Source organism: Coturnix japonica, chromosome 15, assembly GCF_001577835.2.
Source record: "Coturnix japonica isolate 7356 chromosome 15, Coturnix japonica 2.1, whole genome shotgun sequence".
Lineage (NCBI taxonomy): Eukaryota > Metazoa > Chordata > Aves > Galliformes > Phasianidae > Coturnix > Coturnix japonica.
Window position 1 is genome coordinate 5,312,616 of NC_029530.1, and position 26,406 is coordinate 5,339,021.

The 26,406-nt window shown below is 38.9% G+C and overlaps 1 protein-coding gene across 19 annotated transcripts in view; it reads right to left on the reverse strand.

Moving 5' to 3' along the window:
• ATXN2 (ataxin 2) overlaps window positions 1-26,406 on the reverse strand; it is a 42,717-nt gene that overhangs the window by 15,930 nt on the left and 381 nt on the right. For 5 of the 19 annotated variants that reach the window (XM_015877766.2, XM_015877756.2, XM_015877755.2 and 2 more), the window contains exons 2-19: window positions 25,231-25,290; window positions 24,466-24,537; window positions 24,076-24,226; window positions 19,620-19,634; window positions 17,372-17,496; window positions 16,075-16,166; window positions 13,451-13,648; window positions 12,760-12,938; window positions 11,040-11,249; window positions 8,970-9,152; window positions 7,202-7,390; window positions 6,374-6,481; window positions 5,484-5,554; window positions 4,459-4,766; window positions 3,909-3,972; window positions 3,654-3,806; window positions 2,436-2,502; window positions 450-634 (exon numbers count right to left, since the gene is read on the reverse strand). In XM_015877766.2, the coding sequence (XP_015733252.1) occupies window positions 450-634; window positions 2,436-2,502; window positions 3,654-3,806; window positions 3,909-3,972; window positions 4,459-4,766; window positions 5,484-5,554; window positions 6,374-6,481; window positions 7,202-7,390; window positions 8,970-9,152; window positions 11,040-11,249; window positions 12,760-12,938; window positions 13,451-13,648; window positions 16,075-16,166; window positions 17,372-17,496; window positions 19,620-19,634; window positions 24,076-24,226; window positions 24,466-24,537; window positions 25,231-25,263 (2,403 nt within the window). In that variant the 5' untranslated portion in view covers window positions 25,264-25,290. Of the gene's footprint in view, window positions 1-449; window positions 635-2,435; window positions 2,503-3,653; window positions 3,807-3,908; window positions 3,973-4,458; window positions 4,767-5,483; window positions 5,555-6,373; window positions 6,482-7,201; window positions 7,391-8,969; window positions 9,153-11,039; window positions 11,250-12,759; window positions 12,939-13,450; window positions 13,649-16,074; window positions 16,167-17,371; window positions 17,497-19,215; window positions 19,341-19,619; window positions 19,635-24,075; window positions 24,227-24,465; window positions 24,538-25,230; window positions 25,291-26,406 lie in introns of those variants that run through there. The other 14 variants (XM_015877764.2, XM_015877759.2, XM_015877773.1 and 11 more) reach the window with 10 other exon arrangements.

A 26,406-nucleotide genomic window follows, 5' to 3' on the forward strand; every position in this document is an offset into this window, starting at 1 on the left:
GGCAAAACAAGAACTTTGTACTATCATGCTTATCCTAGTTGTTCTACAAACATAAGGATGTTTTCTGCAGTGGATTAGAAGCTGACAAAAACCACTGGCATGCCTAATTTCTGCCACTCTAATTATGCAATCTTATGTGCATAATCACATATTTTTCTGATTAAGTATGTTTTGAACTTAAGAGTACAATTTATTTTCAGAGCATTACTAGATGTCCTGCCCCTGACCTGAAAGGAATTGCTCAAAAAGGTAATGTCAATAACAAATGACAACTTCTAAATTGACCTTACAACCGTTAAAGGCTTTGAAGCACATCACAATACCAAATATGCTCCAGAACAGAGAAACCTTCCAGACTGACTTCTTAAGACTGGAGACCGTACGGTATTTGGGACTGAGCCACTTATATACTTGTCATGCCATATCACATACACCAAAAGGATTCTTACCTGAGACTGGTAGTGTGGCACATGCTGCACAAGAGGCTGATTAGGAAACTGCTGGGGACTATATGCAACATACTGTGTTGAATAAGCAGGTGGTGTAGCTACAATTGGAGGGCCTGCTGCAGAGGCAGGGTGCATCATGGTGCTCTGATGATGTTGGTCTTGCCGCTGCTGTGGCATATTTGGTACTGCAAAGCAAAAAGCACCACACATTAGAAATACAGGATGAAAAATGTTAGTCTTACTGAAAGCTTTTACATTACAATGCCACTGTTACTAAACAGAAGCTCCTCAGCTCACATTTTAACTTCCACATTAGAGCTCTATCAGAAAGCACACAAAAAGGAGTTCCTCCAATAAACATTTGTCATCACTGTCTTTTAAACATACACACAGCCACAAACTCAAGCCGGTTTATTTTGTGAAGAAAGAAAGGTGAAGAGAGAAAGAGACTGATGAGAATCAACAAGAGAGAAGGGTTATGTCAGGACTCCTACATTAATTCAGTTTGATCCTATCCCCTTCCAAAGGCTTAATTTATCTTCCATGGGAACTACTCAGCAACTGCTCCGTCAACTGGAAAGCAGAGTGTTAACGTTACTTGTGCTCATGGCTGAGAAGAGCAGAATAAAGGTCTCCACACAGCTGCAATTTTATGTATTTGCATCTCTTAATCTCTGTGTTATCCTTCAGGATAGTGTAAAGTAACTTTCAGGTCATGGTCTACACTGAAGGGGACAAATCAATCCATAGGAAGGAAAAGCAATAGAAATAATTGGAGGGGAGAAAAGATTACGAGAGCAGAGGGCCGTAGTGTGGGATTAAGCAACAGGGCATGATGGCTCCAGGAGAGCTCCAGTTTGCTGTAGTGAGGGTGTAATTAATAACTAAGCTAACTCAAGCACCTGTAAACTCCACTGCAGAGTGCAATGTTGTCAGACCTCTTAGGGAGAGGGAGAAGGAAATGTTGAAGATGTCAGTAAATTCACTCAATAATGATTATGTTTACACTGCAAATCAGCAAATGAAGAAAGTAAATACAGAATACAACTTGAAGAGGGCAAAGGCACTGAACTAAAGGCAGTTTCTTCAGGGCTATGTTGCACACTGAACCGATACAGAGGAAACACTGACACTTTGGAAAGGAATTCAGAACAGAGACTAGCCTTGCAGGGCAGGAGTACCCATCAGTATGCTTCTAATTAAAACAATCAGCATTAGCAACCAAAAGATTTAATTAGTGAGACCACAGTGAGGCTAGTACATTTAAAGCAGAAATACATTGCAGGTTTTTGTCTTCCCTGCTTTCAAAAAGGCCACTTCTAAACAGCAAAACTGCTCTTTCAAATAATTTCCTCCAGAAGCAGCAGCTGAGGTGCCACAGTGGAACCTACCATCATGAACCACTGTACAATGCTGCAAGAAAGCACGGACTACATCAAATCAGAGCAATATCTGAAATAGGGCTATAAAAACAAGACCATTTTGGATTTTTGCTCCTTCTCTGCATTGAAGAGATGAGTGCATCTCACCACACACAGCCAGAGGTGTCACTTGCTAAAAATCATGGCAGTGCTAGTCCAGCTGTTCAGTTACTGTTGCAGAGAGAATGCAAAAGAATGAACTGGAACCAGGAAAAAGTTATTTGCAGATGTATAACTACTACTCCTGAAAAAACAGATTCTTCTCATTGACAAAAAACACCGCTAAGGCACCACTCAGGGCTCTGCTGCAAATCAGTACAAAGAATACAGCAAGTTAAATGAAATTCCAAATGCAGAGATGCCATGCTACTCAAATTTACAATAAATCTGGCCAAATTACATTACCTAGAAATGTCTATTTCCACTCAACTCACCTTCATTAAGAACAGTATTTAAAAATCTCAATTTGAAAAAAAAAGCACATGGGTTAGGAAATACACAAACATTTGTTATTTTGTTCATGCTGCATGCAAACTAAGAACCAAACAGGCAGTATTATTCTCACCTTTACCTGCTCTATATGTCTTGGCTTGGTTCACTGGCATGGGCGTCATGGGTATAGGATACAAAGGCTGAAACAGAAGGAGGAGTTTAAGCTAAATCTTCCTTTTAAAAATGTGTATGTGTCTGTGCTGGGGTGAACAGCTTTCAGACTGAAGTTTTACACTGAGTCAAAAAACAAAAAAGAAATACAGTGACCTCTAATAACATTAGAAGCCATTTTTTCCTTCTTAAAACCTTACTGACAGAGTTAGGTGACAAACACAACATATCAGAAATCTCTATAATAAGTTTCCACCATGAAATTGGTTTCAAGATCCACCACATTCCTAGTTTCAAACTAGGAATTTTCAGAGACTATTTACACAAATGTAATACCTTAAGTCAAACATAAGACTGAAGCCTCATAGAAGTTTGCAAGAAACTCCTTTATTCCAAACAAGAAGAGCTCTTGTGACCTTGTTGAAGCTGACAGCTAAATTACTCATTAACACATTCTGAGCATACTGAGTGTTTTGTTAACACATTACCAGAGAAAAGTTAGCACAAGATCCATCGCTTCCTCCGCTACCAAAACCTTTAACCACAAAGTTAGGACTGTTAGCCACATTTTTTTTCCAATAACCAGCAACCATTCTGAACAAAAGGAGGAGAAGGGGAAAAAAATTCCAGATTTCAAATACAGTTTAGTAAACTCTGCCTAACCTATGTTTTCTTTCACCACCGTGACTAAGTCTGCACATACAACCAAGACCATATGGTTTGCAATAACCAGCCAAGTAATGCTAGTATTGCTGCTGCAAGCAATGTATCAAATCAGACAACTTTACAGCAGCTAAGTCTGAAAGCCTGGTGATCTCTATAACAATCAGAAATGAGTGGGACACAGCTGGAAGCTGAGGAAAAAAACTAGAACAGTTGCTTAAAACTTAAGTTAGCAGTACTGTGCTGGGAGCAAGGGAAAGGAGGTCTGCACAGATTAACAATAAATGCAAGTAACAGCTGTTGGAATTTACAAGTGTTTGAGACTATTAAAGCTCTCAGGTTGAAAGGCCACTGGGGGAAAGTTAGTATTTACATAGCTAAAACTGAACAACAGTTTAATTGTTCCCATATTTACGGGAGTAATACAAAGTGTACTATTAGACTCTCTTAACTTAGATGTCCTAAGTCTCCCAATCTGAAAAGTGTAAACAAATTTACATCACATGCTGTGCTTTACCTGCACGCCTGGACTCACTGGAACCGGGTACATCATATTTGGTGCAAAACAAACAGGTTGAGTGTACACTGGAGTTGGCTGCTGATGGCCCACCATGGAAGGGCTTGGTTGAGCTTGCGGGCGAGGGGAAGTTGGTGTAGTAGAAGGCTTCGGCTACAAACAGAGTTCAGCAGCACATATGTAAGATTAGCTTGACCGTACTCCAAGTAAAAGCTTTGCCTCTGAGCAAATGTTAAACAGTATCAAATAACCTACCTGAGCAAAAGATCGAGGGTTGAATTCTTTTGCATTAGGATTAAGTGTAGATTTTCTAACTTGCCTAAACATAAAGAACAGCAAAAAATAACATTGAGCATTACTCCACTACAGCACATATGCAGAACTCCCTAACAATTAAAAAGCTACAGAGATTAAATATTTCCATCCGTGAGTCAGACTTCTGAGAACTCAAACAACACAGCACACAAGAAGCCACTCTCACTGACACTCTTACTGCACTTCTCTACAGAGGAGTTTTCCTGCTGTTGATACTTGAGTTCACATGAGGCAGAAAAACACTTAAATCATCATTTAGACATAGAACAGACATCAAGAGGACTAGAGCTATACTCGCAGCTCTACCACTGACTCACAAGATGGTTTTCATTCAGTACAAGCATCTCATCTGCTGTTTCCTTTGCTCAATTAAGAGACAAATTACAACAGCCATATAAACATTAGGATATTGCATGTTCATAATAGCTTTTGTACTGACAATTAAATGCTAATAACAGATTTGCTTATCCTAAAAGACATAGTTACTCACTCAGAAGTATCCTTCTTCTCCTCTTTATCTTCTTTATCTTGTTTGCTTCCAGGCCCAGATGTCTGTACACCTTGTGAAGTTACCTCAGGCCCTCGCTTTTGCTCAGAACTATTACTTATTGATGGAGAAATACTTGGACTATTGGGTTTGCTACTGCCACTGTTAGAGTTAGTATTACTGCCAGTTTCTATGATAGGTTCTTTAGGGGTTGGTTCTGTCTTTTCTTTAACTACATCTCTTGATTTTTCACCTTCTCGGGTTTTGTTTAGCAGCTGATCCACTGCATCTGAAGAGGAACTTGACTGTAACTGGAAAAAAAACCCAAGGTATATGTCCATTAAATTAATACACAAAACTAGGAACATCAACCTAACACCATCACAGAGTACAATACAGTCCCATAAACCTCAGTCGTTTGGAAGTAACCTTTTCAAACATATGTTTCTGGTAGAAATAATTAAAAAAGAACACTGACAACGTTTTAAGACTACATTCTGCAGGAAGCTATTCAGAGGCTTGTCTGACCTACATGTCAATTAGGAAGTGGCAGGAAAACTTAAGACCACGCCTTTGACTCAGCCCCCTCCATGCCGTTTAACAGTAACTCTTAAAAAGCTGACCTGATCTAGTAAATCATTACAACCAGGAAACACCAAGTGGGACAGCAGATATTTGGTTCCAATTTTCCTCAGCAAAACCTTACAATGAACTTTGAAGCAGCTTTTCCATAGACGGCATAAATGTGTTGATTCTTTGTACCTAATTATCGCACATGTTTTGAGCAGCATTTTCAGTGAACAGTATTTAAGCTGATATGCACACTTGTTCACTAGGCAATAAGACAAGCAGACTTAGCAATGAATTTCATAACATTCACTGTGAGCTCTTAAGGACATTTTCACACACTGAGCACAAGCTTCAAGGAAATGTTTCCCCATTAACATATGCAATGTATTCAGTTCATTAAAGTAATCAGGACACATGAGAACTACGATACCATTAAGTAAGCACACAGAGACACTTACCCTAAAGTCATTCTTAAATTTCTTTAAATCATCAATCTGTTTTCTATGTTCTGAAACAATTGGAGATACACCTGCCAAACACAAGACCAGAATTGTCCAAGCATCTCTAATTCAGGTTTTCATCTATAACCCCCATGTTTCTAAATTTGCAAAAAGATAATGCTTGCATATCTACAAATTAAATACAACTACATCACTTCATCTGCAATTTGGTATCATCCCATGAACTGTATGTATGAGGACACAGAAATAGTCTGTAAAAGCACGGCATTATGTAAGTGACACATCTATAGTTCTAATACATCACACACTAAGACAGAAGCCCTGAGGTATAAGGACTGCAGAACCCAGCCAAACACAAAGAAGTGTGCAATAAAACCCTCAAAGCATAACATGCCAACATTTCAAAAGTATCAGTTAAAGCTGAAATGCTGATTAAGTTCCACAATGTAAAAAGATTTTTATGAGAAATGCAATAACAAGCAATGCTGCAGAGAAAAAGGCGACATTAAGGCTTAATAGGAAGAAGCGTGGTTATAAAAAATGGTGTGGATCACAACGACCACAAGTATTGTGTGCACAGCTCTAAGAACCCTATCCAGGCCAGGAGAAAGGAAGAAAAAAGGAAAAAAAAAAAACAAAACAAAAACCACACCATCCACATGAATATCTCTATACTGCGAGTAGATTAAATGAGTGAAGAACAACACTTAAAACTGTAGGTCTCTGTCACTTTAGAACTGCATGACCTCATTTTCTCTACATAACATCCAAGACAGATAGCCTCCTCAAAGTCTTCCTTAAAATGTTAACTAAACTAGTCAACATAGCAGGTTTAGTACTCAGGATTATACATTACTCAAGTACTTACAGAAGCTTTTGATACCAACCTTTGCTTTCAGGTTTAGGAAAACTAGGAGAACTCTCACTTGGCTTTATATTCTCCTTGTTTCCAGCTGCAGAGTTTTGCCTCTGGTCCTGAAGCCTGGTATCTTTAGCTAGAAAGGAAATTGTCTAAGTTACTCTCTGATACACAACTAAAACTGATTAAAAAGAGATGACAAGATAAGAACAAAAGAGAGATTTAACCACATTTAGCTTACAAAAGAAAATCTCTATGTTACGTATTTTCTGTTCTCTTTAGGGCTTGGAGAGTTACCTTTCTTCCTTGCCCACCCTATGCTTATTAAGCCAAATGAAACTATCCCAGTCCACACTCCTCCAATTCACACGCAGATCCTTAGCTAGGCTGAATAAACTTTAAAATGAAAGGACATTACTTCCCATAGAAAAGCTCTTCTTATGTAATTTTACAAAGATTTGAGAGTTAGATCCTTATGACTGTGCTCTTGAAATGTTTATTCTTTCACCACGCTTATAATATTCTAAGAAATCAGTGAGCTGAGCTTCTTCAAATGAGAAAACAGCAAAACATCCATTTGAAAAAAGAAAAATGTCCTAAATTAGGTCAAACACCCATACTTCATAGCTCCTAAAGGGCAGAGGAAATTAAGTATACAGTCTAACTAGAAAGCCGTTTGAACCTTACTTCAAAGTCGTCATCACAGGGAAAAAAGGAACTCAGTACATAGAAAAATCAAATGCATCAGTCAGAATTTTTCCCATCATTTCATATATCAGCTTTGGTCATGCAAAGGGATTTTCATTTTCAGAAATGAGGCAGCAGAAGCATTTGCCAGCTAGCGAGAGTTACTCACCTTCATTGGAAGGGGTAACTGCTCTGTTGGATGCAGGGCTGGCAGGTGTCGGAGAGGCAGCTGGAACAGGCATGGCAACAGATTCAGTGGGAATAGTACCAGGCTGAGGAGAAGGCAGAGCTGGTCCTGCAGGAGTGCTGCTCTGCCTTGGAGACCTAGGCCTGTGTGTTTTAGGGGATAATCTCGGAACTAGAAACAAACAGGAAAAAACAGTTATAGGATAAGTTTCCTCATTTGCTCAGCAGTTTGCTTAATTTTAAAACAACTAAGAACATGCTTTAAAAAATTCAATGGAACATTATCTAGTGACTGAAAACCTATTTACCTTTCAGGTACATCTCCTAGCTCTTTACAATGCAGCATTTCAGATAAATGGTGCCATTTTCCTGCAGATTGTCCCCTAACATATATCACTGCTCTGCAAATCCACCAAGAAACCATAATGTGGTCTCTGGTCCCTCAGTGGTATGAGAGATCATATTAACAAAGTTTCAGACAGAAAAGAAAAAGGTGGTTCTATCTCCATACAAACAAATACAAAACATTTTTTTAAAGGCTGGGAGGAAAAAAGAAAAACAACGCAACCACCTTTCCCTTTACAGCATGCAATCCTTTTGAGGTTTGCCAGCTGCAAAAAAACAAAAACAAAAACAACCCATGCATGTCTCATTGAGAGACTTGATGGCCACTTTTGTCCTTGCATTAAAGCAGCAAAGAAAGCTGTGTGCTCTTTAAAAGGTTATACCTCCCGCTTCCTGCTCATCCCACAGTGGCTAGATAGTTCCTTTATGTCATACATTCATACATAAACTTCAAGTGAGCAAGAAGAAAGAAAAGTAAGTCTTTTAACAGTTCTACTTGCATGTCACAGATATATAAAGTTGGAGTAGGGAGGGTAGATGAATTGGAGAGAAAGCCAGAACAGAAGCGTTTAAAAGTTTTCCACAAGGCAACCAGGTCTATGGGGTTGTCTATGTGTTACATGCTTTCTAAAAAATGCCTTCCCATTGCCCTTCCCTAGAATTCTAACAGCACTAAAAAGTATCAGACTCTGAACTGTTGCTCACTTGCACCTGGAATCAAGAAAGCACTCAGCTGCTGACGACTGACCAGAACACAGTCCCAACTACAAAACCAGGGCTGATGTCACAAGACTGAGCTTTAAATGTAAATCAAACATGAAAAAAGGAGGGAAAAAAAAAAAAAAAAAGCGTTAGCTGATTCAGAAAAGACATTGATTATATCTGCTACTACGGTACTTACGACAAACACAAAACAACCACTTAAAATCTGCATCGTTTTTTAAAGAAAAAAAAGTACATCCAACTTCACTTGAGTACCATTTCACATTTCCTTGTAATGCCAGCCTTCCTCTACCCAAACACCTCGCTCCTTGGTAAGTCATAACAATCCAGCTATACAGTCACTGACCAAATTCAGACAAAAAGTATCTAACTTTTTCTCATCTCCTTCAATAATGTGCCAGGTTATTTCTTTCAACAACTAATCCCCACATTTTTCCTTCCTTTCATACAGCAACTGACCTGTCCTCTCTGCAATTCAGACAATATTACGCTTTAAGAACCAACTGACCAGTTGTTACACTAAACTATCTGATAACACCCTTCTCCAGCTACATCTAAGCAAGCTAAGTTAGCAGACCAGTGTATTCAGAGCCTGAATTGTCTAAAAACACAGTACTCTGCTTAGCATTAAGACTCTAAGGTACCCCTGGCAAGCCATCTGCAATAAGCCAAGCTTTACCTACCCCCACTGACAACTGATGACCACGTCCCACCTGAAGGGCTGCCTCGTGCCACTGCAGTAGTAGATGCTTCCCCTGGTGCATTATGAGATACAAATTCTAAGCCACTTGAAATTGTACCCCTACCAGTAGAGACTCTGTGACCTCGAGGGTGCCGTTGTGCCTTAGGAGACATCCGTGGAGGCCCTGAGAAAAAGAAGACAACCCCACACAATAAGTACTCAACATCCATCACAAAGCATACTTAAGTATACTGACTATTTATAAAAGTGGATTTAATCTAAGATGCAATAATACAATCACACTGCCATTGACTAGAACCAGGCATCTATGAGACCAAAAAGGTCAAGTCATTGGTTCAGCCAGACTAACAGCATCCTCATTACCTTACTAAGTAAAAGCACATTAATGTATATAAAATAATTGCATAATTTTTGTCAGGTGGTCAATGATGGCAAACATTGATTTACAGAGCAGCTGCCAACACTGGCTGACCAGCACTGTTAGGGAATTCCAGCAGATCATTCTGCACAGAGGCTGAATTGCCTGCAGCAGGTCACAATTCATTAACAAGTCAGCAAAATCACAACTAAACAAGTTATTGTTATCCCAAGGTTCCAGTCATGCATGTTTAACACACCAGAAGCTGAAGTCATAAGAAAATACAGTAATTCTGAACAGTTTATACAGCTGCCACAGAAAAGTTATACTCAAGTCTAAGCAGCCATACAGTCTCTACATCCTAATAACAATTTCTTTACAAGATCACACTCAAATGTTGATACCCTAAAAGGAAAAATGGTGCATGAGCAGAAGACAATCTGGCTGATTACAGTTCATTTTTCATTTAGATCAGTATCAGAAGTACAGGTAGCAATTTCCTGGTTTCATTTATATACGGCTCTAAAATACCGAGTACCTCTTCTGATTACATAAAACTTTAAACATTAGCTTCTATTTTAATCATGAATCTAAAGCACACTTGAATCCAAATTATATACAGGCAAGTATTTTACAGAATACACTTCCCAGCAATTCTCATGTTACAGTAAGCAGTTCACTGCATGCCTGACAAGTCAATCACAAGTGCTCAAAAACAACTGAATTTGTACACAGATTCTTTGTATCTTGCTACATCAAAGAAATCTCACACTGATAAATTTAATTGGCAGTAGAACACTGTGCAGACATGTTTGCTACTGTCCACATCTGGTTATGGCTCATGCTGAGCATTTATCAGGCAGGCTGTAGAACATGCTACTGATTGAATGAGCACGCTTCTCTCACCTGGCTCCAGCAGAGCCTACAATACCAGAGAGAGAGTGCACATTTTCAGGGAGCTTAGGTAACCAGTTTACATTTTTCCAGGGCTGCCAGACTGTGCTGTGCAGGACAGCTTTATGGTTGGTTGTTTTTTTTTTTTCCTGAGTGCACTTCAAAATTTAAAAGTTTTTTCCTTACTGTACCCTCGGAGTACAGATACGTTTAGTTCAGATTCTATTGAATACAGTTACCAAGGATCACATGTCAAAGTTTCCCTGCACACACTTGGCTACTAGGGACTTGTCCTGCCTCAATGCAAACTTAGACCTAATGTTTTCTACTGATTCATCTTTGAAGCAGCTCATCCTATCACATTCTACTCTGCACTTGTTTAAATATAGTCGTCTTTCTTTTCTTTTTAAATAAACAAAATGTGACTGAATCATTTTAGTTAAATTTGAAACTGCTTTTTGTGAAACAACTGCCTTCATATATTTTTTAGATGTTTATAATTTGATATTCCTAACAGTGCTCTCTATACTTATCGTGTCCTGCATGTTGTTGTTGGTTGAGACACTGAGCAGCGTTTACAAAGCTGAGTTTATTTCATACCAACTTGGGAAATTTCACAGCTTTATTTTGTTTTTGTAAAGCTCTTCAAATAAAAAGGTTAATAGAAATAGTCTGATAAACTAAAGTTAAACACAAATTATAGGTTAAGTAATGAAGAGGAAAAACAATTTTGTAATTAAACTCACAAAGGAGTTAAACAAAGACAAACAAAAACATGAACAAATCGTGGTATTGTACCTTCTGAAGACATGCGTTTAGGCATAGTAGAGACAGGAGCTGGAGAACCATGAGCAGAGGGGTGAGACGGGGGCCTGGAGGGCCGCGAGGGGGGCCTGGAGGGCGGCCGTGTAGGGGTGGCTGCCCGAGGTGGAAGAGAGTTGGGACCTGACTGGTAGCGAGAAGGTGGGCGAGAGGAAGGAGATGGGCAAGGCGATGGCCAGGGAACACCTGACAGAACAAATGATATGAAGGAAAGTATAAAAACTAAAGAAAAATTATGGGGAAAAAGGTCAACAGAAAAAAAAAAAAAAGTAAAATATGACAAAATGATTTCTCATGTTTAACCCTTTGGGGGTAGGTTAATTTATTTCTGCAACCAATAAAATAGTCTCTGTAAGGTTCCTGTCTCCGTTTCAGGTCAAATTTAATATCTGAATGTCACAAACTCCCCAAAGGGTTAATTAGGATCTACAAATACTACTAAGGAATAGACAGTAAAGTTTGATCTGTTAGCCTATCATATATATGTTCTACAGAACGTATCAGTCCTCCATCAGCTACCAGAGGTTCTTATACAATGGTTCATGTGTAGGACTGAACGCACAAACTGCTACTTCCAAACCAAATGATGAGCAGTATCAATTCTAGGAGCTGTATCTTTACAAAAAACAGCGGTGTTCAGTGTCTGAATCCTGACATCTACGCCTCTATCAGTTACCTGCGGTATTAATGTGGTATTTTAATCTAGGATATAGGGTTCATTGTATTCAAACCAAAGACATTTTATTTATTTTGAGTATGCTAAGTGTATGATGTTGATTCAGTGATGTAATAGGACGGCACAGACCACAAATAGTACAAATTTCATCTTGTTTTGGGGAAGACTTTTTACATTTGACTCCATTTAAGAAGAAGTTTTCACTTACCTTTAAATATTTCTGACTTCCTCTCCAGATAGAGGCACTTGAGCATTATGCTTGTTTGTTTTTTAAACTATTATTGTTTTTAAATCACAGCAAGCTCGTTTAATAGTACTTTTAACCGATAAAAAAAATGCCTCAAAGGCAGGCTACTGCTAACGTCCATTTCTCAAAAACTGGTATGCAGTTTACAAATCACCAATTTCTGCTATTCAGTGCCTAATGATGTCCATTCATAAATGCCACCTAGGCAAACAGCAGAAAATACTCAAGTTGCTATTTGGAGAGAAGACATGATTGATTTTCCTGTAATAACTTCTCCTAGTTTCCCATCAGTGGCTTTTCCACCCACATCATGGTGAAACCAGCAAGCTGCTTTCTACTCTATAGTAAGAAGCAGAATTGATCCAAGCACCGGGAAGGAAGGCGGATGCTTCCTCCGGTTACAGCCACCACCTCCCTTTCACTAGATGTCAGTATTGCTATTCCTTGAGAAAAAGCTAAGCAGGTAGTATAAAAAAAAAATACAAAAAAAGCATTTTTTCATCTTTAAAGCTGCAGCCTGCACCATCATCTAAGACAAAGGTAGAAAACATGTGACACTGCTGCTCTGCAAAGCTACATATGATGCATTCAAATGAATGTTTTGATATCAATATGTTAAACCCAGGTGAAAATCACCACCTCTGTGTTAAATGATGCATGCTAAGCAGCTTGTTAAATACACATCCTAAAACCACATCATATGCAGTTTCAACATAATTAGGTAATTTATTGCATTTTTCTAAGGCACATTAATTTCAACTTCAGATACTTGCCTCCGTTAACTACTCTTTGATCTGCTCCAGAGTTAGGACTGAAATCTGAAGTGTGGGATCCAGACCTTGAAATTGGTGGGCCTGATCCAGACTGGCCCATCCTTGGTGAATTTTGTCTTCCACTTCCCCAAGACAGGACATCCCTGTTTCTCCCGCCAGGTGGAACGTACTTACTTTCCCTGAAACACAGCAAATTTCTATCAGTGTTGATGAAGATCTGGAAGATAATGAGTTTAAAAACTCTTTGCTGATGCTTCCTATCTTTCTCAAAAGAAGCTCAAGAAAAGTTCAAAATACAATCAGACATTGATCAAATATTCACCCCATGAACTACCTTTTGATACTCACTACACTTCCCACTTCTTAAGAGCCCACAGACACTGAAGAATTTAGTACTAATGCCTGAAATTCTCCATGACATGCTGAAACCACTGCCTTTTCCTGTCATTTGGTATGAATTCACCACAGTGAAATATCAGAATGGACAAGTCTGTTTCATTACAGATAATACAGGGCCAAGCAGAGGTGTACAAGTCAGCACGAGTGCCAAAACCAGCAAGTGACTGTTTACACAAGATTCCTAACCTAATCAGCCCCACTGAAAAAGCACAGTTTCAATGAGTAAATTGCTACTGTAACAAAATATGTACATCATTTAAATAAAAATACTATTCACAGTGTATGCAAGTACCTAGTGTTCACACCATGACCTTCTCGCTCATTAGCATTTCTCTGAACAGCAGTATATTTTTCTTCTTCACTTCTTTCATCATTTTCCAAGGCAACCCGAGCTTTGTATTGGGCACTTGATTCAATTTCCTCTGCTAATTGAGTTGCTCTGGCTTCCCGTTTCAAAAACTCTTCTGAATTATCTCTTTCTAATGGCACCCTGAAAAACAATGGAAGAAAAAGAACATCTGAAATGAATTCAAAAGTACAAAGAACATACAAAATTATATAGAATTAATTCTAGACGGGTCAAATTAAAAATAAGAAAAAAAGAAAGAAAACACACACAAAAAAAATGCTTTTAAGACAGTTTATTTGCTATATTAGCAATATTCCTGCACTGGTTTGACATTATGTACCAGTGCCATTTACCTGCCTAGAGAACCGAGGTCAGGATGCACAGCTTTACCATATGACTGGCAGACTCCCCAGTCCCTAAAGCTATGCAAAGTCTTCAACTTTTAACAGGGTTGAGCACATTAGCAACAAAAAGGCCTTAGCCCATTATTTAGATAGGAAGGTAATTCAAGAGACCAAATTTGAATTTCTTTAGCAATTTACACATTCACAATAGATGTAAGAGTCCCCAGCACTACTGAAGTTAAGAGTTACAAACTTAATCCTCTGATAATTCCAGTCACGGAATTTCAGTTCTTCCAGTGATAGTAACTGCAGAAAAGATGAATGCAGTACTTTAGACCAGAAACCCAAGACTCAATTGCCATGTCCTGGAACCTCAAAACCATTCATTCTATGTATTATGATATTAGGTAATACCACACTGCAGCAAGCAAACGTAACCCTTTTGGGAAAGCCACTCGATACACGAGCAATGAATTACTAAAATAATGAACTACAGAAGGACAACACAACTGAGCTGACACTTCCTCCTGTCCATCTGTCATTGCTGTTTTTCACCTGTTCTAATTTTTGTGTCAGGTTTTATGAAATAACTTTCTTCATTGACTTTACTTTAGAATAAGCTATGTAGAGATGAGACTCTGACAATGCAATCTTTGGTATTAGATAATCAGTACTGCACACATTTGGGATAATACAAACAAATAACAAAGGATGTAGTTGGAAAGACAGCCCAAGAAAGAAATAATATATGCAAGATTACTCAAGTATTGGTGGCAGGGCTATGAAAGCAAATGGCTTTGCCAAATTGTACCATGTAGCTCTGCTACTACAGCAAAAGTCTCCCCTCCTCACACACAGTTTTGGCCAGCTGCTGCCATTATCAATGGTGACTGAGAGGATGAAAGAGAAAGCATGGCCTCCTGCACAAAGCTCTGGCTCACAAATAAGATACGTGTGAGCACAGCAGCCATCAACACAGCCAAGGAGTGCACTTGCTAGGACAAAGCTTGTGCCCTTATGCAAACTGACAAACTATACCTGCTAATGCTTAGCTCTGGGAAGATAAAATGAACAGTAAACCCTGTACAATCCCCCTCAAGTGCACAGGTAAGCATTTAGCTGGACCACTGCTCATCATATGCTTGGAAAATCAGAATAAAGTGTCCCAGCTAAAGCAACAAAATGCAAAGCAAGTTCCTTGACTAGCAAATAATGGAATTTGTCTTCAGCAATTTAAAGCCACCTTCATGTTCTTAATTTGTGTTCATTTATACCCATAAAACAGAAAGATCACAGACTAAAGTTCAGAAGTACAAAGAGTACTTTGGAATACTTCACTGCTCTAGGAATAGCTTCCCTAGGATGCAGACATAAGCCAATTAAGCTTTTGTTAAAATACATCTATAACGTGGCAATAGAAAGAAAATGTTGAACAAGGGATGTGCAGACAAAAAAAAAAGAAAAAAGAAAATTAAAATAATCACTGCAATTCCTGAACATTCACAACCAAGTTTTAAACTTTGTGGGTAAAATGAGTGGGAAAATAAAGACATTTCACGATGGCTGTTCAACATCTGCAACCAGTTTGTGTTGTAGCTGCACGAACACTATAGCTGCAGACTACTGGGAATGAGTCCAGGCTGCCAAAGTAAGCACAGCAGACTTCATACTTCTTCTTCTATACTCAAGTTGTTGTTATATTGTAACTAAAACTTCAGGTCTGCACAAGCCTGTTAAACAAGTTATCCACAGTACAAACCCCCTTGAAATATCAGCAGCGTTTCAATACTCCAATACCTACATTATGAATAATCACAATAAAATTAGGATTTAATCAGACTGTTCTGCTGGGTTAAACACAAACTACACATATGGCAGCTACATAAAGAGACATTATAGTTTCACAGTTTGTATTTTTCACTCTACTTGTAAAAGTTTTTCTAAGAATTAAGCATTATTGCACGCCTAAATTCAGAAAATGTTGCAATGGGAATGAACTGTGCCCATTTAAGGGAATATATACAGATTGCTACACAAACTATTCACAGAAATCTGGCAAGGTTTCTTAAGCACAATTCATCCATTATTATCTTTTTTTTTTTTTTTCAGTTATTTGATTCCACAACCTTAGAAAGTATATAAACTTATCTTGAGAATACGAATTTTGTCACACCAGGGACAACATTAAATACAAATCTAATAAGAAAATATTTTGGAACTTACGTATAAGAAGATAAACTGCTGTCATATGTTGATATTACACCATAATTTTCTTCATTGTAACGAAACATGTCGTTGGGATCCCATCCGTTAGACTAGAAGAAAATGATGCGTGTTTTTCAAGATGTCATTGGAAACACATTCCCTTAAAGCCAAGGGCTGGTAATAGGAGTCAAACCTTTTGCTCTTTTGCCTTGGCTTACAAACTCACTGTTTATATCAGAAAGCTAGCAGAGCCACAGTTTATTTCAGGGGTCTTTGTTCATCAGATGTATGTACTTTATCCTGAAAAGCCACGTTGGTTTCTTTTTTGTTGTGTGGTTGGTTGGTTTCTGTTTTTTAAAGCACCATGCCCATACTGGACTAGTTAATGGCTAACAAGCACTACACAATTCTGAACGTTAGGAGCGGCCCTTGCTATGACAAGCACTGATACTTCCCAAAAGCATTATTATCTGAGATACATGCTGCAGGCAGAAGACCCCTGGTGATCAGGGCAACTTCCCAACTTTATGAAGTATGTTATTACAGCACTCAAGGCTTTAGCCTTCACAAATGCTTTGAAAGTTTCATGAAAGCACTGACAGTATTAAGTACTCCAACAAATCTCAGCTGTACAGTACATACACCAAAACTGACAGGGGAACTGTTCCACCAAGACAAAGTTAAGATTCCCCACCATAACTTGACTCCATTCTTGCCTTTAACACACTGCAGCAAATACCTTGCTAAGAAGAATGCATGGTTGAGTGAAAGCTAACTGCTATGATATACAAAGAAGCTCAATTTAAGAACATACTCTTCATCTAACGATGCATAACTTGCTGAGATTGTACCTGTGCTTATTAAACCACGGGTCAGACTTCTATCAATTTCCTTCATCTTAGCTCTGAGACAGTTAGCTAAGCACAGTTTCACCATCATTTACAAATGCAGCGATCATCAGACAGGAATGCTCTGATTAAACATAAGTGGCTTCAGTGTGTTGCTGAATGTGGAGTTCTTAATAAAAGCTCCTTTTTCAGCCAGTCCTTGAATCAAACATGTTCCTTACCATAGCAGCTGCCATTTGTCAATATTTGCCAGGAGTGGCATTCGAAATCCAGCTATTCTTATTCAAATTTTAAGAAAGCGCTGGGGCAGCCGCTAGCAAAGACTGGACATATAGTGATACAGGCCAGCATCATTAGCCCCAAGTTCATTACTAGATTAAAATTAAGGAATGTCTGTTGCAAGGCACATCCAGAGAAGCATCCTGCTCTCTAGAAACAGTCAGAACCAACAAAAAAGCATTACTTACAACATCTGTCTCCAGTGCCTCAAGCTCCTCAGTAGCGCTGGTCTCCCCTCCATCCCACGGCTCAAGATCCTTTTCTTTGTGCTCACCATTTACTTTAGCACTGATGGCTGAATCAGTAAAAGCATCTAGAAGGGAGTGGGAAGGGATGGAGGTGAAATCAGTTTGATTAGGCACAGGAAGACACTGGGAGCACCAGTTTATTTGAGGAACAACCAAACACAACTGAATTGCTGACACATTAACATCATCCACCTCTCGTAGCTGCTGTGTTCCCTGGGACTACATCAGAGAGCTGTCTGCTGTGGTATAGAAAAACCAGGAAGTGCAGACTAACTTCAAATAAACCCACTCAAAGGAAGGGTCTTATGCAACTTCAAGTATGAGACAAGGTGTCAAAGAATAGCAGTAATTACTTTCAATTATTCCCCAAATGTTTCACACAAATTACACACATGGTTTCTGCTAAGAACGGGACAACCCAGGGAGTGCCATTCCTATAGAAAATCTAAGATTTGTACAATATGTTTGTCATCCAGGGAACCTACACACACTAACAAACTATGCAAATAGCAAAAAGGAGAAAAGCATGAATACACCCAATCCCATCCCTTAAATGAGCACAAGCTCCCCCTCAAACACCTGAGCTCCTTCTGTTTCCACAGCTCACCACACCAGCATGCACGCACACATTTGCTCTCCCTTTGCAGTACAACTCAGTTACCCATTAGCTTGGGGTACTCAAACAATGGGACAGGAACAGAGAAGTTCTGTTTCCTACAAGCCTTTTTCAAGTAGCAGCTTACCCAGTCACACAGCAAGATTCAGAGATACCCTTTTTCTCAGCAACGTATGAAAACAAATATGCCATTGATTAGCCAAGTGTGCTATGGGTGGGTAATTTTTTATACAAAATGTTAAAAAAATAATAATAATACATAAAAGGTAAAGATTACAAGCTTTTATTTTTACTTATTCATGTTTCATCCAGGTCAGACTAAGAAAATGGCTGAAGAAATAATACTAGAATATTGAAGTCGTATAAAAAGGGGGAAAAAAACACGTACAAAGCCATTCATCAAGGAAGCCAAGCTTTTCTGTTTTGTAAGCAACCAAATCTTAGAGCTGTCTGCAAATTCTTAGATTGCTTTAACAGGAGGAATTTTTTAAAATAAAATAAGCTTTTCAGAGTGCCTTCAGCCTAGAATTTCTCATTATAATTCTAAAGAAAACTAAGAAGCAAACACTTCAGGTCTTTAAACAAGATGAGGTCAAACCACCAGGCAGTGCTAGATAGGAAGAATATGGCTAAAATTAACTTCTGGCAAGATCTGAAATCCAATGAGGAGAACTGAACTTGAAAGCCATCATGAAAAGAATTAACAACATCTGAAGTGATTTGCTGGCCACCAATGTTACGGAGTTTAAACAGTCGCTGAGGATTCTTCTTAAGAGACTGTCAACAGAGCCTATTATCCCCGTTTCACAATCAAGTTCTGCCCATATATTGCCATGATCTATCCCCAAACATTGCCATTCTATCAGAACTGTGCTTAGCTCTGTATGGTACAGGACAGGCTGTCTCTCATGAAATGCTCAACTCATACAAAGAGACCAAAGAAACAACGGGGAAGCGATTCAGCATTTAAGCGTTGTTAATAAGCATATGTGAAATAAAATGTTATAGAAGATGTACAGAAAGAAAGATGTTTATTAGCTGAACATTCGTTTCAAATACATAAGAATCAGTGAAAGGGTGAAAAGAAAGCCAAATGAAGGAAGGCCACCCTAATGAGGGAAACCACTGTTAGGGCTCGTGTGAAACTGCAAAAACCTGCATCAACCACCTGGTGAGACCTCGGGGCACAGTTCATCAACAGAGCTACGATAATTCCTCCACAGCTGAAGGTTAACACTTCCAAATGAGATCATTTCAACTTCTCACTACATCTGATGCTTCCAGCAGGCACATTCCGGGGTTATTTGTATGCAGTCATGGTATTGCTGTGCTAACTAGTAGTGCTGATGCAACTTTTCAGTGGTTGCATTTCCAGCTGCTTAGAATAGGTAATAATCAAGGGTGGGAACAGAAGTCACTGTATTCCAAAAGATTCTGTGAAGTTACACATGCATGTTTTACAGTGCCATAAGTGCGCCAGCAAAGAGATTAAGCTTCCATTATATATTATGGTAACAGAAGCGTTATGAAAGGCAAGATGCAGAGACAGAGTGACTGCCAAAAAGAAGTTACCTGTTTCTGAAGGAACTACAGACAGATATGGAGAGAAAAAAAACATGGAAGACATCAGATATAAATACAGGTGGATTTTTTTCACATTATAAGGCTGAGTTCAGGCACAGCTACACTCTTTCAAGCCCTCTCACAGACACATTCAAGCTGATTACACATCTCTCACCTTGCAAAGATGATTTCCATGTTAAAACTTCAGCAATATTCCCCCCATTCACAATCCCAGTATATTTCTCTATTTTGCTTCGCTAAAATCCCTCCAGACAGCCTTCAGATTTGTAAAGTATATCCATCTGACAGAAAACATCTCAGTTTCCCTTCATGCAAACAGCTTTTAAGATACATTACAAGAACAGATATTTAAATGTAAACAGGAACTACATAATAACAAAATGCTATCTAAATCCACGGTGAAAGAGTATTGAGAGCACACTCAACTGGAAAGCAAAAGTAAAGCACTTGTATCTGGAAGCTGTACATTCACCTTATCAACACCCCATAGCCAACACAGCCATAATCTAGACCAGCCAGTGCTGCTTCTGTGCCTAATGCCATTCATTCACTGCTTCACGCCTGATTCTCCCAGATCAGATATTTTACACCAAATTCTGTTTGTGTCACTTATGTGACATTTGCTTCTGTGCTGCTTCACTGGGGGAGAGGGGAACTTCCTCCAACAAGATGAGAAGACACAGATGTGAGGACAGAGGGCAGCACCTGATGGAGGTAACGTCTGTATTCTCAGTGTGTTTAATTAATTTCTATTGAATAACCTCAGGAAAAAAAAACTCCACACAAAATGTTTCAGCATTCTGGATACTGCAAATAAAATAGTAGTGCAATAGGACTCATATATAACCCACTAAATCTCCTATTTGAAAAGCCACATAAAAACCATCAGCAGAGCACTGTCAAAAACTGTGATACAGATGAACTGGTGGGACAAGGCAACACAAAAACTGTTACCACCTAATGAGTGTTACAGGCCTGAGGGAGACTTGTATAAGCAATACTAAGTTTCCCAGTAGAATCCAGTGTATCACAGGAAGCCCCTCTGCTCTCCATCTCTCTTTCATTTTAGGATACAAGTGAGACCGCAACACCAGCCTAACCCTTACAGCTCAAAATACCCAGTTAGGAAGAATTCAAGCTACAATGACAGACTTGCAGTCACACAGTAAGGTCTCACGAGCAATCTGAATGTAGCAGAATGTTACTTCAAGGCACAACTCACTATTTTCCTGGAACAAACAGCCAGAAAGTTGCAGAGGGACACCAAGATTAAAAACAAGGCAAGACAAACAAAGCATGAGCAAAACTGATGAGGAGAACAACTGAGAACACACAAATTCTTCAAATCATTGTTTCCAAAACAAAGATACTGCTCTTAAGATTATTAAGAAAGTAGAAGCTGAAGCAAACTGCTGCTCTGGGTGCCAACTGGCAGAGGGTTAGCATGCAAGATATTGCCTGCATGCTCACACTCCCCTTAGCTGGGGCCTCGTATCTCTGAGCTGTTGAAGGAGCACTTCACGTGACACCTTGACACGGCCAAATTTTTATCCACTTCATTTTGTATATGGGTAAAACTCAAATAAATGATCAAGTGAGAGCTGGCCATAAAGAAGTGTGAGCTGTATGTAACCCTGAGCTAGTTCCCACTGCCTCTGAACCTGCCTTCCATGAAGCCTCCTGAGCAAAGTTTCCTATACTAAGGCCTCACTTCTTGTCTCAAAGTCTGCTAACTGGGAAAAAAAAAATCCCAAGGACAACTTTACACAACAGAAATTCACACGAAGCAGAAGCAAATCAAGTATACACACACTCTAAGAAAAGCCTCAGCTCTGGCAAATTCTTCAAGCGCGTGCTATTAGATGACTTAGAGAAAGGACTGCCAGAATGGAGCAATTAAGAGTCCAGGTTTGATTAAATTTGGCATTTAAAAAGCTTGTTTTCTCAAACATGTTTTGTGCTAATGGGGAAGAGCACAAATATGCATTTAAGTGCAGTTCAAAAGCCATTAAGCCAATGTGCATTAGGTGCCAAAGGTGTTTGTACTGCACACTGCAAACTTTGATCAAGTTTGCGTGGCTCAAAGAAAACTGATGTTTCAGCTTAAATGTTACAAAACAACTAAGAGTTTACTGTTGAAACTACTTACTACTGATTTAAAACATTAAAACCAGCTACCACCAGTTCTGCAGGGCGAACATTTCCTTCCTTTGTTCACAATATGCCTACTGCTATTCCCTTTCCAACACTTTCTCTGGAAGAATGCCCCTTTCAGTGCTAATTCAAGGAAAAACTTAAATAGCCAGTTCTGTCTTGCCTTTTTTTTTTTTATTGGATTTATATTACTTTTCTCAGAGTGTAGCAACTGTGCCAAAAAAACAATAAAAACATTGTAGAAGCCTATTACTTTAACAGTAGTTATGATCTTGAATTCTCTTGTCTTTAAAGAGGAGCCAAGAAGACAACTCAAGCCTTACTCAAATTTGAATCATATGCAAACCAGCAGAGCTGCCTGATCAGTGTTTAGGACTACAGGAAATGCTGCTAGAAGCTTATTCTATAGAAACATGCCCTTCTATTTCATTTGTATGGGCCTAATAATCTAATTAGCAGATCTGCTGGTACTGCAGAAAGCCCCTGACTCCATTGAGTGACCCTCAGATGATTCTTTCTGATTCCTTTTGAAGCCTGACAGGAATCTACTCAAGCACAAAGGTCTAGGTAGCCTGACAAAGTTGCAAATAAGGGCTCAGGTAGCAAGGATAGATTTATTTCTTGAAGCACACGCTGTCAGGAAGGTCTTATCTATGCAGTCCCACTATTTATTTTTTCCCCTCAACACTTCCAATTTGCACAGTCTAGGCAGGGACCACGCTTTCTCCACTGATCCAACTTAAGGCGTAATGTCATGCTTGGCATAGACAAATTTAAGGCTGTTGCTTCCAAACAGAGTGTTTTCACCCACTGCAGGCTTATACTGCCATTACCTTCCCTGTACTCACACTATTGATGCTGCTGCAGGATTAATTATCAGCTCGTTGCTCCAAAGCTGCACAAGTAAGATAGCACTGAAAGGTGCCTGGCAGACTATTTTGGATGGTTCTTTCAGAGATAACCGTATTTTCCACTCCTTCTGAAAGAAGAATTCATCCCGTTCCCCTTCTTTCTACCTACTGCTCTTTACTACTCCTCTTCCAGTCAGTTTTTCTATTTCTGACTTTGACACAAAGGCAGAGACAATGAAGTAAACACCTCTGCTGTTCAAGTCTGAGAAGATCAAACTCAGAAGATCAACACTCAGCATCTAAAGAGCACCATTTGGCCAAAGCCCCCCAGGCTCAATGCAGAAGCAAATACCAGAATAAAAACTCACAAAATCCCAGATACAGCATAGTATCTTCTGCAGAAAGGAAGTTTACTTCAAGGGCTCCTTGAAAGTCTTGCATTTTTCTAAGCACAGGGGGGAGAAAATAAACACATACACACCCCCACCAAGGAACTCTAACAAGCCTCTCCTGGGTCAACCAAGTGCCTGTGGAATGCCTTTTTCTTTGACTATGTTTTTAAGAAGTGATGGCAAGCTTTCTTTCCAATGAAGTAACTCCAAACAGCAAAACTATCTTGTGTGAAACAGCCAAAAAACATTGATGGTTAGGCAATTTTAAAATACTTCTTCATGGGTCTGTAGAAGCTAACAGTCTTTGTTTTATATGAAATACAACACCATGAAATGGAGCTGGCCACCAGATGGTAACAACTCCCAATGCAAACACAGCAGGGTAACAATCCCATCACCTAGAAGGTTAAATTCGGTTTTTACTGTGGGTCACAGAGTCTTATCTGACCCTATCACAAAGACTTGGGTTTCTTTATAAGAACAAAACGCCCACAGTTCTTCCTGCATGCATGTTCATACACACTCATTCTTCTGAATCTTTGCTAATGTAACTTCCCAAGAAGCAGGAAGTCTTTCATTGCTCTAATGTGCATGTGTGATCAGAGTCTGACTTTCGTGCAACTTAAAATCACATTCCAGGTTCTGGATGGGATTTCATCTGCATTTCAGTGCTACTGTTGCTCTGATATTTTGCATCTTCTTTGAGGAAAAGCAAATTCCTTGAAACAAGCATCTCATCCTTCAGCCTCAAATCCGGCAAGAACATACACATATAGAAACACAAGGTGAAAAGAGTGAAAATGTCTCTAAATTTCCACGAATCCATACATCTTTAAGTCATTGCTACCTGAGAATAAAGCATGTGTGTAACAATGAACACTTGGTTCCCAATGACAATTGCTGACCAACCTGAAAATCTACAAACACGGAGCTTCACCCCCCTGGCATTGAAAGATATAAAAAGCATTAAAAAAAAACCTTTTGAAATCTTGACTTACAATCTTAAGACATAGATAACTTTAAGAATCTTAAAAGAAAAATGTATACCTCTTCTTGCGTAATTGGTATCCATATCCTTAAAATGCACCATAACAAAATCTGAAGACTTGAATAAAATACTTTCTAGTATGTCTTCACGTTTTGGCCCCAAACTGGATTCTGCAGTTTTCCGATGAGCAGCATCAAGCACTAAATCACACTAGTAAAGATAAAAAGAATATCCTAATTGGATACACCACACACTACTGGTAACTCACATCCTTGAAAAAAAAGCACACATTTACAGAAATTTGCAAAAGTGAATCTGCATGTGTAAAATTTGACATGGATCAGTCAGAATAATTGATAATAAATATTCCAACTTAATTAAGAATTGATTATACTGTATTAGTACCTTTCAAAAGAGGGAAGAGTCAAAAAGGAAAAAAAAGCCTTTACCTTAGGACTGTAGGTTTTAAAAACTCCTTCATATATACCACCATTTTTCACCTGTACTTCACATTTGGATCCCTAGAATGCAAGAAAAATCCAAGTGTAGCACTCTGTCAAGCCTGACAAATGACACAAGTGATTTTCTCAAAGAATATATATTTACAGAAGCACAATGGGTAAAAACAGAGCTTAGCTTTCAGCTGAATCTACTTTTTCAACATTCGCCCATTTACAAATATGTCTCTGCATGCCACAGATACAAACACTTTGGTATGTCCCAGACTTTATTAAAGATCCTCACGGAAGTATTTTCAGCACACACAAGACTTTTGATTAGCTATGCATGCATGCAAACAAGTCTCTGTGCAAAAACAAATCCATGCATATGCACAGGTACAGGTAAGGTTAAGTTTTATCCCAGATTCCAGCTGCCATGGGACGGTCCGTATCACCAAGTTTTTAACACAAGGGATGAAGGGTTTCTATTCCCTATATATAAATTCATTGCTTATTCATAATCTCTCTGGAGACAGAAAATTCAAAACACGACCAATGAGCGTAAGAAATCTGCCATCCCAAATATAATCTGCAGTTTTCCAAGCCAAAAATACACAATAGCTATTACTATGACTGTTTAAATTTCAATCTTGGAACAAGATGCCCACTGCTGAACTTTAATATTCACTCCATTATATTACAATTAGTGTAATATTTAACAATTCTCTGTCACTATAGAAACTGTTTACACGCCTTGCAAATATGAAGACTTACAACAACTGATGTAAGTATGTGAACCATTCTCATGTTTGCATAGATGCCATCAAAAGAAATCTGAAAAAAAAAAATATAATAATGAAGTTGTCATTTTTATGGGAAACACTCATAATTCAGAAAGGCAATGAGACAAGAACAAAGTCAGCTCTCAGCAGTAAATAGTAGCTGCTAGAAAGACAATGGTCAAAAAACCTTACTTGGTCAGTATACATTGAATTTAAGTCACAGCAAATGCCCAGAGGATTCTACCCTTTCTCTGATCGATTAAATATCAGATCACCCTTAAAAACATGAGAAACCTTACAGTGTGCCTCAACCCAATGTAAACTGGGGTAGAACTCACATACCAAGTCTCACAACTGGGAAGCCCTGCTAGCAGCCCTCCCTGGGAACAGGAACAAGGCACCTCAACTGCTGCAGTAGGAGAAATGTTCCCTGAACTACATCTTTGCAGCAAACAGACTTGATAACATGCACTAACAGGAGATGAAGTCATCAAGTTGTGAACTGCTAAAGAGCTACAAGGCCTATTATAAAACTAGTCAAAAAACATTCACCACAGTTCTAGAACATGGGAACCAATGCGTTTAAGGATGGTCCTGTGCTCAACACTCAGTAAGCCTAACATACAGAAAGCCTAACACTTCCTACTTGTGCATCACCTTTTTCACTGCTCTCCCTCATAGCCTCTTTATTTTTACTGAAGAGACTCATTATCTTCAATATACACTTACAGAGGTAAACTGTAGTCCTTTCAGCCCTTCCTACTCCTGCCCCATTCCCTAGAATTAGTCATCCTTGAGAATCAAGCCACTACCAAATTAGCAAATATTTGATTAGTGCAGTTCAAAGATCCGTTTTTTAAATCAAGACCCAGATCTTCACCTTCCACAAAACATTCTACAAACCAAGTTACATCTAGAGTGCAACAGTGTTTTAGCCTCGACAATAACTAAAGCTACAAACACAGGTAACAGAGGCTTAGCTACAATAACATTGGGTTAGCTATTTTGTAGTAAAGCTGAACACAATTGCTACTTCACTTTAACATAGTGTTGTCTCACCATCTTCAGTCCTCTGTTTAAAGAAGTCAGTATAGAGAGTTTCCACAGAGGCAACACTTTTGAATCTGTTCCCAAGTTAAATTTTATCCATGTATTTGCAATTATAATC